This window comes from Achroia grisella, unplaced genomic scaffold (assembly GCF_030625045.1).
Source record: "Achroia grisella isolate CSIRO2021 unplaced genomic scaffold, CSIRO_AGI_Agris_v1 utg841, whole genome shotgun sequence".
NCBI lineage: Eukaryota > Metazoa > Arthropoda > Insecta > Lepidoptera > Pyralidae > Achroia > Achroia grisella.
The window spans coordinates 3,300,058-3,318,566 of record NW_026713039.1 but is presented as its reverse complement, the minus strand read 5'-3'; the positions used below and the strand labels follow the sequence as shown (position 1 = coordinate 3,318,566).

General features: G+C 33.7%; 1 protein-coding gene across 1 annotated transcript; it reads left to right on the top strand.

Moving 5' to 3' along the window:
• Nucleotides 1–4,467: 4,467 nt before the first annotated feature.
• Nucleotides 4,468–7,359, top strand: LOC131852221 (uncharacterized). Its single transcript, XM_059202862.1, has 3 exons — nucleotides 4,468–4,737; nucleotides 5,189–6,891; nucleotides 7,176–7,359. The coding sequence occupies exons 1-3, from the start codon at nucleotides 4,468–4,470 to the stop codon at nucleotides 7,357–7,359; spliced, it is 2,157 nt and encodes a 718-aa protein (XP_059058845.1).
• The last annotated feature ends 11,150 nt before the right edge of the window (nucleotides 7,360–18,509 follow it).

The window sequence follows — 18,509 nt, the reverse complement described above, 5'->3', positions numbered from 1 at the left end:
GTTAATGTAGCATGTTTACATTGAGAGCCATGGAAGATGCACTATGTGTCTATGGTCAATTCTCTCACAATGTAAGCCTATTGTACCTACTATAATAATTATCTTGCCTTCCACTGGAGATCGTAAATCAAAGACAATTTCGCAAATTCCAAAGTCAAATCTTAGGCACATCCCTCGATTTATTCGAAATTTATTTTTTTTGTTGTATATTTTTTTGTTAATGTGTATTAATTTAAAAAAAAACATTTATTTAAGTTCAAGTGTTACATATGAATGTAGATGGTTATAAGGGCAGAGGAAGACCGAAAAAGAGATGGATGGACTGTGTGAAAGATGATATGGTAAGAAAGGAAGTAAATAACGAGATGACTGCGAACAGGGATGAATGGAAGAGAAAAATATATTACGCCGAATAAAAATAAATGGGATAAGGAAGAAGTAGCTGAAGATATATTTAAAAAAGCAACACGCAAGTTTCTTGCTCATTCTTCTTGTGATGAGTCTGCGAATATTGGGGGAAGGGGGTGAGTAGTAATGTGGGCTAACCCCATAGCTGGCAATGTACCAAGTGAGGTTGACCTCAACGCGGTTCCTCCTGGAAACCATAGTGATAAATTCCTGGTAAATTTGTTACAATGGGCCAACTGACCTGACCTCTTGCTCATCTTATTATCCTTCACTGGGATCCGATTACATTATCGTAGTTAAAAAAAATCTTAGCCACATCCCTCGATTTTTATTCGGAAGATAGAATTCAAAATTCGATTTCGATTATTTTATTTATATTTACTTTTTAAATGTTCATTTTATCAGAACGTATAAATGACCTATTGTCTATGGTTAATTCTCTCACAATGCCAGTGTATTTCATCTAATATCCTGTTATAATAATTAATTTATCTTTTATAGTGATGGCTGTTGTACCAACAACAAAGAAAGATATATTACAGATAGCGGATTCCAAAATGGACTCCTTGCTATTATCAGAAAACATTAAAAAATTTAATAAAATTCTTTGTCAAAGGACATTTGTGAACCATCCGATGGATAGATGAATGTTTGTTAGGACAAACGGACACTGAACGGATTTTGATGAAACTTTACAGTAATATAGCTTAGACATCAGAATAACATATAGGCTATAAATTTCATGCGAATGAAACCGCGGGTACAGCTACTAATTTACTCGTATAATATTAAAGATATTGACAATAAAATTATTCTTGTTAAACTCGATTAACTATAGAAATAACAATAAAAAATGTAATACTTTATCATTGACTAAACTAGTGCCGAGCCTGTGTGTTTGTCCACACGTTTACTCGATGTGTCACTAGACCAGTCACTCCGGATAAGGTCACTGCATTCGACCTTATACGCGCAAGCTAACATTGTTATGTTCACCATTTACGTGTATATCGGGTTTATTTCTGTAAATATTCACATTCTTGTCACTACGCCGGTTTTTATGAATATTTTCTAGTTTTTGTACGACCTACATGCACTGAGTTTATTTGTTTGTAACCTTATTTGATCCTATGGAAACATTTTCCATTTTTAAATGACGTTTGTCGGAAGTTTATATGTTGATATTGCAATTGGATCGATATAGCAACTTTATTATACCTAGTTACGTGCAATTTTATATTGTAACATATATGTAGGTGTTAAATATGTAAAATACAAAATACCATAACTGATTTCTGATTTAATGTGAAGAAAATGGAAAATACATAGATACATAAGAGAAAGATAACTCTTATAAGAAAACCAAAACCAGTTAGTTGAAAGTGAACAATTTTCCTAAAAAAACGAAGAGTGATTGAAAAGAATGTTTAAAACTTTTTTTACCAGAGGAAAATCCTCACGATGTCTCTCCCACACCAGGGTAGGTAAATTGGTACTGCCGAACTAAAACCGAAATAAAAACTCCAAGGTGTTCTTTCTTTTCACGTTTTGTCAAGGTTATGGTATTCCTATTTTTTCGAACTACTCTAATGCTGTTGGCCGCAGATAGCCTTTACAGCTTCACCGGACCATAGGGGGCAAATGCAGATGACGCTTCTCGAGCGGCTTAAGGCCAACTCCCGCCTGACGGATACGACTTTAGTCTGAGGGATCCGCTAGGGGTCGAACATTAGCTTAGGCCGTCGTAATTTCGATCCCCGTTTAATTGGTCCAGGGATCGATCTGAGGGGAGCAAAATTATTTATGAATCACGTTATTTAGTATCTAATACAAAGACGTTTAGCGGAATGATGCGAGAGTCGCGTGTCACCTGTTTGTTTCCGGACAAATACAGAAACAAATATTAGTATTTAATAGAGTTCAGTTAAGTTTTTTGTCCTCAAAGAAGCCGACGACGTGGGAAAACATCGTCAATTGTATTTCTTAACCGACTTTGTAAATGACTGTTTTTCAATTGACTTTTTAAAAATAAAATATATACAACTCGTATATATTTTATATTCAATGTTACGCGCGATTTCGTGTGAATAATTTTTCATCCCTTCTTCACCCCCTCCGTTACACTAGATATTACTTGAACATTTTTTATTCCTACTTCACCCTATCTGTTATACTAGATATTACACGCGATTTTGTCTGAAAAAAATTTCATCCCTACTTCACCCCCTTCCATATTATTTTTAAAATTAAAGACATGCCATATCCATTTCCTGATACATTGTATAATCAGCTCTGATTAGCAGTATGATCGTTAAAATATTACAAATGGACAGACAGACACAAAATCGAATTTATAGTATTAGAAGAGATTTATCTTTGCTGGTTATTGATATTTTTATAAGACCCCGTGTAGATATATTCAACTTTCTACAACAAGGAGATAGTAAGTGCTACTATCTCACCTTTTCTGCCGTGAAGCAACTTGCTTTTTTAAGCTGTGTTTCTGTTGTAGGGTGAGATATGGCAGTGAAATTATAGAGTACTGAGGCATGATACCTTAGTTCTCCGGAACAGTAAAGCATAGTAATTAAATAATATAGTTCTATTCACGTCTATAGACGTCTGTTACCATCTTACCATTTCCCATATTAGTATGAAATGAAGACGGAAATAAACCTGATTAATTACAAAATAATCATCAAAATCGGTACAGTGTTGTCAAGTACACCGTTTACTATACATACATACAGAAATATTTAGTGATTTTTAAAGATAGTAGATTTAGGGGAATATTAAAGTACTATTAAGTTAGTTTTTTAAAAATATAAAAAATGCGTTCCGTAAAAACGAAGCCGGGTGGAAAACGTGTACAATTATCAAGTCTCGAATGCAACTTGCGTTAATAGGCATATTATGAATATTACAATTGAAATATAACCATTCAATTAAAACAACCCTGTCACAATAACTCATTGGTACATGTCGCACTAGTTATAACTCATTTAGTTTAAACATTACTGTGACATGGCATTAAATCATTGTGATTGACTACACTGGACCACACATTTTGACATTAAAAAACTATTGTTTGATAAAGTCGCTTATTTTATTTATTTTTATGTACTTAAAACTAAACAAAAATAATTAATATGTATTTATTTTTTATTTATTTATTTAAAACTTTATTGATTTTGTACAATAGGCGGGCTTAATGCTAATAGCATTCTCTACCAGCCAACCTTAGGGAGTGCAGAGATACTCGAAGGCGGTTTAGTTTTAAAAAAATAAATGTATGTATATAAATTAGCTTTATTAAAAACACTTTTTTTAACAAAGACAATATTTTTTTTCATCATTAATAGAACTGCGATGTGCATGTCTTCTTTGCGCTCTTGAATTCGTCCCTAACATACCACCACCAATTCTCCAATATTGAAACGTTCAAATGGATTGGTACCATTTGACCATGTTTAGGATGTCCTGATGTAAGTACATTCCATGTTTATGCATAAAAACCATAACCAAGCCCAAAATTTAAAACAATTTCTGGTTGACTAGGATGTATAATTTGATGAATATATTATATTAAAAATATAAGAAAATTATATTAAAAATATAGCACAATCTGGGATATCTAATTCTTAAATTGAAATTTGTATGAGAATCTATTCGAATTTCAAAACAAAATTATATTAAATTAATGACATTAATATATAATTAAATAGACTTCTGTAATATTTGAATTTAAACTCATCCCATTCTAGAATACAAATTTTCGCGCGAAAGTAACATCACCAAGATCATCAAGAACGTCACATAGAACTTAACATTATTAATATGAAACTGTGTAACCAGTTTTTTAGAATAACATTTAAAAACGAATATGTGATGAAGTTTCGTTCTCAGAAGTGACAACTCTTAACGACAAAGTTATTGTCTGCTCAGTATTCTTCATTTAATGTGCTTCAATCAAAGTGCGATAAGGTGATTAGTTGTAGGCGCGTGGAGGCCCCTACCGTGGTTCCGACAATAACGGTTGCATGCGAAACTGCATCGCCAATGCGCCCGGACACTAAGAGTGATAAGGACATTATAGTGAGGCGCACTGTGGTTTCGAACGAAGATGCACCTGCGCGTGCGGCTGCGCGTAGTTCATTGACTCCAGACCGTAAACAGCTGTCGGATTTATTGCGCGACGGTAGTGAATGGAAAAAAGAGATTCGTAGTGAAGAATGGACTAAAGTACAGAGGAAACGTTATCGAAATCGTTTCATTGGCTTGAAAGGTAAAGCGGAGATTCTTCCTAATTGTACTTTTAAAGCGGCAGATGTTAGTATTCCGTTTTATATTTATAATGTAAATAAGGAAACTAGGATGGAGGATATTACTACATATATTAAAAACAAAACAAGTGTGTCAGTATTATTACTCAAAATAGATATGAAATTTAATAAGGAATATGCGGCTTACAAGTTCATGATACCTAAAAGTAAATTAAATGTATTTATGAATGAGAACTTATGGCCTGACGGAATAGCATTTCGTAGATTTGTTACATATAAAAGTAAGGTTAATAATTTACCGTCGAGTATATAATATATTAGATACTTAATTTATTATATGTGTACAGATAATTATTTAACATTAATTAATGGATATAAATACTTTTAATTTTGATAAGTTTATTGCTAAGTGTGTAAGTTATAACTGTAAGTCACTAAAGAGGTCGGTTCAATGTATACGAAACTTATGTAGGAATGTTGACATTATTGCCCTTCAGGAGACATGGCTGTTACCACATGAACTAGCGGTACTGGGGACTGTGGATAATAATTTTGGTTATTTTGGCAAATCTGCCGTTGATATGTCACAAATTATTAAGGGAATATTAAGAGGTAGACCCTTTGGTGGAGTAGCACTCTTATGGAGAAAATCGATATTTACATCTGTCTCTGTTATTCCGTGTTTGAGTGATCGTATCGCTGCCATTAAAATTACAGTCAGTGAACGCACTATGTTGTTTTTTAGTATATACATGCCTACGAATACTCCTGATAATTTTGTTGAATTTTGTAATTGCCTGAGTGAAGTAGCAGCAATCGTCGAAAGTTCAGGTACCGAAAATATATATATTATGGGAGATTTTAATGCGCATCCCGGTGAATTATTTGAAACGGAATTATTAAATTTTTGTAATGAACAACAATGGAGTTGTGCCGACTATGTTATGTTAGGAAGGTTCTCTGGCACGTTTTCGTTCATCAGTGATGTATGTGGAAGTAAACGTTGGTTGGACCATTGTATTGTAACTGAAGCGGCATTAAGAACCGTTTGTGATGTGGAGATTTATGAGGATGTATATTGGTCTGATCACTTCCCGCTTGTAGTGCATATTAACTTGGGTATAGTAGCTATGAATACCTCTGTAAAATACCAAGACTGGCAAAGAGATCCGGCTATATGGGGTACACGAGAAGTGACGCAGGTAGATAATTATTTTCGATTGTGTACAGAAAGTCTTAGTGCTTTAAATGTTCCTTTCGATGTTAGTCAGTGTGGTGACAGCTTATGTTGCAACGAAGGACATAGACAGTCAATTGATATTTTCTATAATAATATGATTTCATTAATTCGAAAAGCGGCTATCCTTAGTGGCAACTCAGAAAAAAGCGTATGGAGAAGGCATGCTGTGCCTGGCTGGAATAAATATGTTAGGGACGCTCATAGGCAGGCGAGGCAGGCTTTTATTAACTGGAAGTTCTATGGAGAGCCACGATGCGGGCCTCTGTATGTAACTATGAGGGAAAAAGGTAAAACATTTAAAGAAAAATTAAAATTTTGTCAAAATAATGCGGAACAAATTAAGTTGGATATTTTAGGCGCAGAGCATAAGGGTAAAAATTTTAAGAGATTCTGGAAGTTAACTCAGAAACTCAGCCCTAAACCTTCCATTCCTGTGAGCGTCAATAGCATAAGTAACCCAAAGGATATTGCGGATTTGTTTATGAATCATTTTAAGGTGGATCCAGTACTACAACCCAGTACGCGGTCGGAATGTGCTAGGAGCACTAAGTCAAGGGTACCAGTACAGTTCTCTACGGACGAAATAAAGTACGTTATAAAATCAATGACAAGAGGTAAATCGCCGGGTCACGATTCACTTAGTGTAGAGCATTTCCAGTGTGCAGGTCCGCAACTCCTGAGGGTATTAACTGCATTATATAATCTGTGTATACAGCATTCTTATCTTCCGAATGCATTAATGAGGACTATTGTTGTACCCATAGCAAAGAATAAGACTGGCGATCTCTCAAATAAAGAGAACTATAGACCCATATCGTTGGCTACTATTGCTGCGAAGGTGCTTGACGGTGTTCTTGAGAGACGAGTAGGCAAATATTTTAATATACACGATGCGCAGTTCGGTTTTCAGCCAGGACTGTCGACGGAGACGGCTATTATGGCGCTCAAGGACACGGTCAGGTATTATACTGATAGAAGTACACCTGTCTATGCAGTTTTCTTGGATCTTTCCAGGGCGTTTGACCTGGTTAATTATGATATATTATGGTCAAAAATACATCGCCAAGCTGTACCTTGTCAGCTGGTTGATTTATTTAAGTATTGGTATGATCATCAAGTTAACCAGGTCAAATGGTCGGGTTCGTTCTCGGAAGAGTATAGGTTGAGGTGTGGGGTGAGACAGGGGGACTGTCTTCTCCTGCACTCTTCAGTTTATATGTGAATGACCTGATTGATGGGCTTAGCAGTGCCAGGATCGGATGCTCCATACATGGAAACATGATTAACAGTATAAGTTACGCGGACGATATGGTGCTGCTGAGTCCATCGATTAGTGCACTTCGTCGACTGCTGAAGACGTGTGAAGAATATGCGGAGTTTTATATTCACATGGCCTCCGATACAATGTTAAAAAGAGCGAGGTCATGATATTTCATGGCAAAAATAGCACACAGAGAAAAAAAAAAATATGCAATTTACGGCGGTTTATGTCTTTATGGCACACCATTGAATCGGGTGTCGCGGTTTAAATACCTGGGTCACATTGTATCGGGGGACTTGAATGATGACTATGACATAGAGAGGGAACGAAGAGCGTTGTCGGTCCGATGTAATATGCTTAAAAAAAAAAAAACCCGTAGGTTTGCACGGTGTAATAACGACGTGAAGAATAACGTTGTTTAAAGCGTATTGTCAGTCGTTTTACACGTGCGGCCTATGTTTTGGTAGTATACGCAGAGGGCATACAACGTTATCTTTTATACAGTATAATAATTAGGTTTAGGATGTTGTTGGGGCTCCCTCGGTCTCTGTATTTCTGTTTCTGCATCAGATAGATATAGGTGGACCTGCGCGGGACGCTAGATCATCAGGATTTCAAACGAGGACGCGACCATAATGCCAGTAAAACCTATTGTTCTCGCATCAATCGGCGCTGATGTCCGAGTTAGTTCGACATCCGTCGCCCGGTGTGAAGGACACCCCACCGCTACTACTTTTGCGTTCTTGCTACTCGTCCACAATTATGTTTTATTGTTTTTTTGTTAATATATATACGAGTGATAAATTGTGTTCATAAAATACATTAATAGAATGAACTATAGTTTAATTTTATTATATACTCTTACAATATATAATTAAATATACTTCTGTAATATTTGAATTTAAACTCATCCCATTCTAGAATACAAATTTTCGCGCGATAACATCACGTATCATGTATATTAGAACTTAAACATTATTAATATGAAACTGTTAACAAGTTTTTTAGAATAACACGAATATGTGATGAAGTTCGTTCTCAAAAGTAAATAACGATAAATTATTGTAAAATAAATTTAAAAAATATTTGCGTATTATTTTACTGAAAAACGAGGCAAAGACACTACACCCATGCAGCCAGAATATAATAAGCAATAAAATCGATTAGTCATTAATTAGATATCAACTAATAATATTATAATTTTATTATTAAGGCAAGACTTGGGGAAAAAAGTACTTATAAATCTAACTTTGAATTCAGAGTTGCGTACTGATAGTAAAATTAACTGTAATAATAATAATACAACACTTTATTGTGCACACAAAAATATTTACGATAAAAGTTAATATAAATAAATAGGGAAAAATCGAATACTGCCTCATGTTGTTTGACGTTCAATACGTTTTAAAAAGTAACACTAGCCACAGATAATAAATAAAAATTAATATTTATCTATCTTAATAGTGCTTGCTACAGACGAAGGTCCCACCTGGTGGGCAGTCAGATTGTTTGCCGTATCATCTTCTTCCTTATCCCATTTATTTGTGGTCGGCGTAATATGTTTTTCTCTTCCATTCATCCCTGTTCGCAGGTTGTGTTGCGATACAAAATTCATGAAATTAACTTTATACAAATATACATAACATATTAACTTTATGTACATGCTGGTCTTTATATATGTATATGCGTGCTTTTACCCGCGACTTCGCTCGCTTTGTATAAAAAAATATTTTTATTTATTTTTAAATAAAAAGTATCCTATGTCCATTCTAATACCTCCAAGAACATGTCTACAAAATTTCATGATGATCGGTTCAGTAGTTTTTGTGTGAAAGCGTAACATTGCTACTTTCATATATATAATATTATTAAGGAATAAGGATATCAAATCAAAAATAAAACTGTAACTGGGTTTTATTTTTATAGTAGCTGAAACCCCGACTTCCTTTACACATACTTTCATCCCTCATTTCATATCCTTCCGGTTTATTTTTTACGAATAATGATGCTCTAGGTAAAAATGTAGAACAAACAGATGTACAGACGGGCGTGTATATTAATATTAGGCGTATGCATTCATTGTAAGGATCCCGTTAGTTGTAAGTTGACACGCTTGCCATATTCTGTTTATCCCTTATTGCTATTTGGCAATATGATTGATGACTGCTGGAATAATGAGCTAGATATATTATTTCCATATTCAAATGTACGAGTATAGTAAATAAAAAAAAACATAATATTGTTTTTTTTTCATAACATTATGAGGCAAAGTAGTTTGAAAAACACATACGGCCCATCTGATGGTAAACGATTACAGTAAAATGAATGAAAATAGAGAGATGCTTGTATAGACGTTTTTTATAGCAGAGCGCAGTGATAGAAGTGTTATAAAACAATTGTATAAAAAGAACTCTCACATTTTAAATATGGATAAACGAATATAGAAACTGCCAGTGACTCTCATTGTAGGTTTAACAATTACCATAGCCTATAGACGCCTGAAATACCAGGGGTGTCACGTGTGCGTTACCAACCCTTAAGAAACCTTAATATACTCTTCTTGAAAAACCCCATGCTGTAGTCTCTTGAGAAAACCTCGGCAGGTAGTTCATTCTACAATGTAAGTGTACGCAGGAGGAAGCTCCTCTGAAACCGCACTGTCCGAGACCACTTAGGTTCCAGCGTGTAGGGATGCATTCCCTGTCGATAGCGAGCGATGCAGTGGTCAAAGTAGCTATTGTTATAATATGTAAAAAAAGTGTTTGTAATGAAATGTGTAGTGAAATTTGACGGAATTTGATAAAAAAATAGATATGCCATATATATTATATGTAGTTTTTATTACCTATTTTATATTTTGAAATATTTATACTGTCCTCTAGAGCAATAATATCGGCAAGGGATTTATGGCAGTATATACTGTATTTGTTGTATTAATTTGTATTACCACTTCTATATTTATGTCTATATTTATCTTGGTGTAAATGAATATACTTTTTATCTACCTTTCTATAGATACAGAATGCTTGAAATTGTGTCGCCATTAAAGGAAGGAAAAAGTGAAAATCAATTTTTAAAATTGGAACCTTACAGTTCGTGAGCACTCGTTAACGACGGAGGGCCGGATTCTATCCAGCCAGCAGCCCGTGACGATGGAGTTTTTTGAAATTCAAAATCGGAACGTAGATCGAACGTCACGATGTCAAAGATTCACACGGGTCAAACGTCATGAGGTCATTGTCACGACCGTGACCGTTTGGAGGTCGCATTTTATTTCAAATTTCAAATTTGGAACACTTCTTGTTCTAGCGTTCTTCTGTGTTTCAAAATGAGAACGTTCTTTCTGTTTTTCCTGCTGTTACCTAAAGTAGTCTGGAGAAGATATGATTGCATTTTTTACGTCATTACTCTGTAAGTACATTATATGTTTTTTTTTATTTCGCTCAGTAATTCACAATGTTAATATTTTAAATCCTTCAAAGTCATAGCACACTTCGTGATATACATCTTTTTAAAATTATGACGGAATTGTATTTTATCAGTTCAGATTTTATACAAGATACTGTATTCTGTAGTTTGTATTCACACATTTCGACTTAAAAATCTAAAGTTACGACAATTATTTAAAAAAGCAACGCCCAAGTTTCCTGATAGCTTTCCGAATGAGCGGTAGTTTAAAAAAATAACTGTGACTAAACATAAGTGCTGAAATTAAGTGCATTTGAAAAAAATGAATTTCATTCTTCTATTTATTTTATTCTTGATTCTATTCTATTCTACTAGATATGCCCGCAATTTCGTACTAGTACAACCTTAATAGATTATTTTGTGAGAGTATATCTATTGTACCTAATATAAATAAAAATATATACTGTACTGCAAAAATTCGAACTCACTACCTATTTTCGCAATATTTATTGAGAAAATCATAACAAATTAGGTACTTCTGTGATCAATGAATACTTGTATTTTAATTATTTGATCTTTACATAGTATAAAATGAAATAACTTCCGCTGTCTGTTCGTTTAGGTATTTTAAACTATGCAACGGATTTTAAAGCAGTTTTCAGCAATAGGAAAGAACGAAGAATTTTATGATATATACACGTAGTTAAAAAGGATAAATTAATTTATTTCTACAGATTATCAAATTTATTTAATGTCTGGTGACTCTGTGCTTACGCCTGATTATGTTAGGGTTGTCACTTTACTGTTCTTTTTAAAGCCAAATAAACATTTATAGATGTAAATAAAGATTTTATGTAAGGGTTGCGCGATTTTGTGATATATATTTTTTAAAGTTGTTGCAAATGTGCAAGAAAATAAAGGTAATTTTTAAATTAAATTTCACCGCTTTACGTCCGATGGTCGCGGGTTCGATTCCTCGCACGGTACAAACATTTCGTATTCATGAGTATGATTGTTTGTATCGGTCTGGGTGTTTTCTATGTATAATATGTATGTATTTACGAAAAATATAATATGTAATAATATGTATGTTTTTCCGCCATTTACAATCTTTATGGGCTTCTACATTTAGAAACAAATACTCATCCTCATCCTCTTTCAGCTTTTATATTATTAGTACAATTATTTAATTTTCTTTAAGAGAATCTAATTATTGGCAACCCTATCGCGATAAATCAAATAATCGTATCAACAAATCCTCAAGGGGACTATTCGATTACACGAATTTTACGCATCGAGAACCGTTCGAGACTATTTAGTGCTGTGCACACCTTGTTTTAAATCGAGGTGGACGGGGGTGAATCGATGTAGGGTGAAGGGGGTTTATGGGGTTCTTAATATGGGGTGGAGTTGTAAATTCACCAAGATATAAGGATTGATTTCAGTCTCGGTTTGTACAGTTCGGGAATCTTTTATGGATTTTTTATGGAGTACGGTCGTCTTGATTGTGTTTATCTGTCACTAGCGCAGTGCCCCGGAATCGTATGTGTAAAATTATGCTATCCATGTATTTAGTTGATATTATAGTTTTCTAAATGATTATATTGTGACGGCCTCGGTGATCTAGCGTCTTACTTCCTATGGTTGCGGGTTCGATCCTCGCACGGTTCACAAATTTGTATACATGAGTATGATTGTTTATATCGGTCTGGGTGTTTTCTACGTATATTCTGTATATTTACTATTTATATATAATGTGTTTTCTTTATGGATGATAATGAAATGGTGCACCCGCCTGCGCTAACGGTTTACGCTGGCGGGGCACCAGTGGACGGTGATAAGATGAACATGAGGCAGGTGAGTTATAAATTCTTGTTAAATTTGTCACGATAGTTTCTAGGGGGAACCGCGTGGCGGTCGACCTGACGTGGTACATTGCTAGTAATGAGTCCACATTATTAACAATCATTTAGTCTAGAAGATATTTCAAATATGGGCCATGTAGCTTAAATAAAAAAAAATATGGCACTGAAATTACAGGGTCAGAGGCATGACAATCCTCTGAAATAGCAACGCATGAGTTGTATCATGGACGTTACATGATAATGTGTCCGTAGTGATATCCATGTATATAAGCGAGGGTTACTACTTAATATCAGGTGAGGCGTAAGCATGCTTACCACTAAAATTAAATAAGAAAAAATTACAGTGTGCTATTGTTTTTTTAATACATATATTGCTAGAAACGTGGGTTTAATCCACGAAGGTCATCCTTTATATATTATCTGTGGTATTACCAATTGTTCTATACATTTCTACCTACACAGGAATCAGTTATTGAAAATGAATCACGACAATAATCGCCCGATTGACCTTGCTTTCTACAAATTATCGCGCGACTGTTGCGCCACGTATTGTTGTAGTGATGTGTCATCGATTCATCGATTATCGACACTGTCGTTGTCAAGGTCTATAGTGATAAATGATTATAAAATCGATTACAAATCAAAATCGTGTTATGCATTGTTTTGAATCATAATCATAATATGATCAAGACATTAAATGTATATTGAGAACGTTATGGTTCAGTGGTTTATGTCACCAATTTACACCAAAATGTAATGAGTTCAAATCTGTTTAATACCAAAAAATGTGTAGATAGAATAATTTTAAATTTATTTCTAGAACAATTACCTTTGTATTCATATGTATGATTGTTTATATCGGTCTGAGTATTTTCTATGTCAATATGTATTTACGAAAAAAAAAATATCTGTGTATTTGTATTAGTTATCTAGACAAATACAAAGACAATTCACACAGCGCTAAAGCTTGTGTTATGGATACATAACACAACCTTTAGCGCTGTGTGAATTGTCCTGAGATTATAATTATTATTATTGTCTCATCTTCTTTCAAACTGTGAAGGAATTTCTCAAATACGGTTTTGATTTTTTTGACCACTGGGTTCGAAGTTTACTTTCCTCATAACAAAATCCGCTCTCCCTCTTCCTTAATATTATAATATTATTCAAAATAGAGCAGAGTTTGTAGTATTTTTATTATAAATGAAATAATGCTGCAATTTACAATTATATATAATTTAACATAGAAACAAGTAATAATCACATTCATATCACAGAGTAGGTACAGATCAGAGAGGAAGGAGTTTTTTTTTACTTTACAAATTAGATTGCGTTCCGTTTCACATCAGAACTTAATAATATTACAAACGCGAAAGTTTGTAAGTATCGATGTTTGTTACTGTTTCACGCAAAAACTACTGAACGGATTTTGATGAAACTTTACAGTAATATAGCTTATGCATCGAAATAATACATAGACTATATCTTTTATTGAAATTTAACGCGGGTATAGCTAGTTTAGGTATAAAATGAAGCATCCGTTACGAAAAGATGTTTGAAAAATGTCTACTCACAAGCCGTAACAACTGCTCAGAAGATAAAAAAGAAAACGTAATTCTAAATTCAAATTCGGCATCGGTCAGCCGAGTAAAATATTTATTATACCTTTTTACTGGCAAATAACTATGAAACAATGTGAATTATAGTAAAAAATCGTGAATAACAAATGTAATAACAAGTTAGGTCACATGCGTTGTTTGGGACGGTGTTCAACAACCATTTTTTCATGGGCACAATAGTAAAATCGTGCCGCCGTAATTGTGGGTTGTGGACGATTGTTTTGTATAGAGTTATACAAGTATAGACATGCTGTAGCGTAATCATTACTAATATTATAAAGATTTTTTTTTCGTTTAATGGCATCGTACGATTTTATCGTTATATAATAGAATAGGGCACTGATTGTACGCAGTTTTTAAATTACCGTCGATTGCAAATGTCATGCATTTTTTTCGGACTACTCAAATGCAGTTGGCCGCAGCTGGCCTATACAGCTTCACTGGACGATAGGTGGCGAGTGCACATGAAACTCCAAACCTACGAAAGGACGTATGGAGCGACTGAAGGCCAATTCCCGCTTTACAGTTACGTCTTTAGTCTGAGGGCACCGCTAGGGATTCGAATCTCAGTTCAGGGCGTAGGTTCAAGTAACCCTGAGAAAATTAAATATCACTAAATAGTATGTAAATACGACATTTAAAGTTAGTAAAAATTTTACCCTTAAGGGAGTAAAATAAAATAGGATATGAAAGTTTGTATGGAAATTCGTTATTTGTCGTCTATTTCACGCGAACGATGTTGCGGTCACAGCTAGTTATATACAACTAGTGGTCGCCCAGTGGTCAAATTAGACCATAAATAATTTTATTAATTTATTAATTAATTTTATTTTAGATAGACAAATAATTTTACAGACAAACAAGGTTAATCTATTCTCAATTTGACCACAGATCCTAACAATAAACAAAGGAGTATGCGTGTGTTACATGTTTTTTTACATGACATTACACATACATGTGTAATTTTTTTTATTGATTTAATGTATTTTTATGCATAATTTATAATATATTTCTAAACATGTAATAAATGTAACTTATTATAAATATCTACTCCACTCCACTGATCATAATTATTTTTTTTTAATTTTCGATTTTTCACCCTTTTATCACAGCTTCTATATTTAATAGCGATATTAGTACTTTAGTATTAACATCTGCCGGGACAGCTAGAAAGTACATTATAAATATTTTTTGTATATATATACAAAGTAATGCTAAATAAATATAATTTATTTATATTTCACATTTCTACTACTTCCGGTGAAAAAGCGTCCGCTCTAAATATTTATTAACTCTACATTGTTACAAGGTGCCGTAGGTTAGGTAGCTTTTTGTTCTAATGAAATGATATTATGGAATATTAATCGGTATGGGTATAGGTTCGATGACCGGTAGAAATAATAAAATGTCTCCTTGAATTTAAATAAGGGTAGTATCCATACAAATGTAGTTAATTCTAAATTGTATCTGTCTGTTTGTTACCTTTTCATAGCTGAACGGATTTTAATGAAATATAAAATTAGGATAGGTTATATTTAGGTTTATTTTGTCTTAAACAAGTTGTATGTAACATCTAGTTGTCTATAACAATAACAATTCACACAGAGCCATTTAGTCCCAAATTAAACAGAGCTCGTTTATGAGTAGGTACTAGACACATACATACGTACATACAAACTTAGATATATATATTTTTGTAAATACTATACATACCTAATAAATTAAATGTTCTTTTAAATCTCTTGAGGGTCTCGGTGGTCTAGCGGTTTAGCATACCGCCTTACCTCTGATGGTCGTGGGTTCGATTCCTCGCACGGTACAAACATTTGTATTCATGGGTATGATCGTTTGTATCGGTCTGGGTGTTTTTCTATGTATACAATGTATGTATTTACAAAAAAATATCGAAGTATTTATAACAGTTGTCTAGTACACATATTATAAGCTCTGTTTACTTTGGGACTAGACGGCGCTGTCTTTATTGTCCAGGAAAATAATATTCAAAATTATAATTTTTGAGAATTTTGTGTGAATACAAACTGCCAAATGGCAATGTTGATTAATAAATAGTTACTTGAGTAACAACATAAGTCAGTCTTGTTTATCAGAGCATTAATACAATACAGTCTACCTTCACGCCATTTGCCAGTTTATTCTTAAAGTTAAGAGGTCAGACAGACTGACATATACACTTTCTCATTTACGATATAACTATGGTTTGGTTTTTTTTACCCTAGGACAATTCACACCACATCATCTAGTCCTAGTACTACTAGTACTAGTAATGTAAGCAGAGTGTTATGAGTACTAGCCAACTGATATAAATACTTAGATATATTTTCTTTTTGTAAATACATACATAATATACATAGAAAACACTCAGACCGATACAAACAATTATACTCATGAATACAAATGTTGGTACCGTGCGAGGAATAGAATCCGACCATCCGAAGCTAACTGGTATGCTAAACCGCTAAACTATCGAGGCCGTCATATTATTATTATCTATGTAGCAACATTTATCATATAGATGAGTAATTAACTATACGGGTCACAAGATTAACAAGAAAACCAATTTTCAGTCCACCCATAAAATCTGCAATGGGTCAACGTAATCCGACCATGAATAATAGTCGTCGACATACCTTTCCGTGTAATATTAATAAGTACACTACATTATATGTTCATATTATAAAGATCAACTATAAACTCCAACTTTAAGAACATCACCAAAGAATTCCGTTGCCATGTCCACGATACAGAAAAAAAAATAAAAATACAGACTATAAAACGCATTCATTATTCTTTACAACACTACGAAATAGCCGCGTTGAGCGTAAAATGGCAAGTGAAACAAATCCAAATTATCAAGTCGAAGGTTGCCAACGGTATAACACAGTGAAATGCAACGTCTTCTTAAATTACCCGGTTAATACACACACCGCCATGTTAATATGATATGATTAAATTAAAAATTCGCTAACACCATACATCGATTGCGGTTTATCATGCCTTTTTAATTTTGTACAGTTATACGTAGTCGTGTTGCGTCGAAAACCAGAGACGAACAAAAAAAGCCGAAACAGCGGGACATCGCTCAGGAGGATGCCATACAACAATCTAAACATAATGACTTGTAATGGACGTTGATAGGGCAGAATAAAAAATATCTCGGACTCGAAAAAATAACAACCATGAGAAACCATAGCGTAAAACAGGGACTGCTCTTAACCCTTGAATGAAGCATGTTAAATTTGATACATGTTTTTAATTCAATTGGTCGTAATTTTTTTAAATAATTAAAATGGATTAGTAGATCAGTATCAGTAGATTTGTATACCATAGATATAGTAGACGTTCTATTTATAAATAATAGGTATATATAATTCATAGTTAAAAATTCTCTTTACAGAAGACTGTATGACTTTTCAATTTGGTTGTCCAGTTTTGGATAAAACTGAGATAGACTTTGTAAAAAGTTATCTGCGTGGGTACCACTGTCTCATTTTGCCTACGAGCAGTTTACTTTGTTAAATGAGATAAAGCAGTGAATTTACAGGGTACGAGGCATGACATCTTAGTACTCCGCAATCGTCGTCACATGATAACGTGATACACACCTCAGACGGTGCTGTTACGCAACGGTTACCACTTATCGTCAGGCGAGCCAACAGCTTATTTACCGTTCAAACAGTGCCTACTTCATACGATTAATGGTAGCGTCACTGAGTAAGTAATCACTATGTTTTAAGTAATGTCGGAGTATCTGATAGAAGAAAATGTATGCAAAACGATTTAATTATTAAAAACAACCAACTATGAATTCATTAAAACCGGTATTCACTCAAACGGCACAAACATAGTTGTGATAAAGACATTATTTGTGAAATATTACAACATGTTAAAGGAAATGTTAACTAATATAATATAAAAAAATCATGAATAATGCATTAACAATGAAGGGTTAAATCTATAAGAACAATTCACAATTTTCAAATATCGATTCCGAATTCGCATTCCGTTTATATTAATGTGATGTTTGCCAGCGGGTATCGAATTTATTCGAACATTCAAAATGATTTCGAATTAAGAGCATATCAATTTTTAAATTTGGCTCTTAATTCTTTCCGATCGACCGATTGCAATGTGTTATTCGTTGTATTTATGCAGATTATCGATTCATTTGTATCGAGAAATTGTTCGTTTGGCAACATTAATTTGTATTTAATACTGGCAGGTATCATTTTGTTGAGGCTCGAAAAAATAATGGTGAAGACATAATTCTATGCTACTGTTCGAATTTCGAATTAAATTTTGTTTTTTAATCTATTCCTTTTTATTTCGGTTTGTGTGTTTCAATAATTTTACAGTTTACAAGAGCAATTTTACAAATGCTTGTATGGCATTCGGATTCTTTATTCT

Bases quoted from the DNA above. Each gene is read 5' to 3' on its own strand.
- LOC131852221 (XM_059202862.1), top strand. From the start codon at position 4,468: ATGCGCCCGGACACTAAGAGTGATAAGGACATTATAGTGAGGCGCACT. The intron at 4,738-5,188 runs GTTAGTATTCCG...ATTGCCCTTCAG, and splicing joins GTACTTTTAAAGCGGCAGAT to GAGACATGGCTGTTACCACA. The intron at 6,892-7,175 runs GTATTATACTGA...TGATGGGCTTAG, and splicing joins GCGCTCAAGGACACGGTCAG to CAGTGCCAGGATCGGATGCT.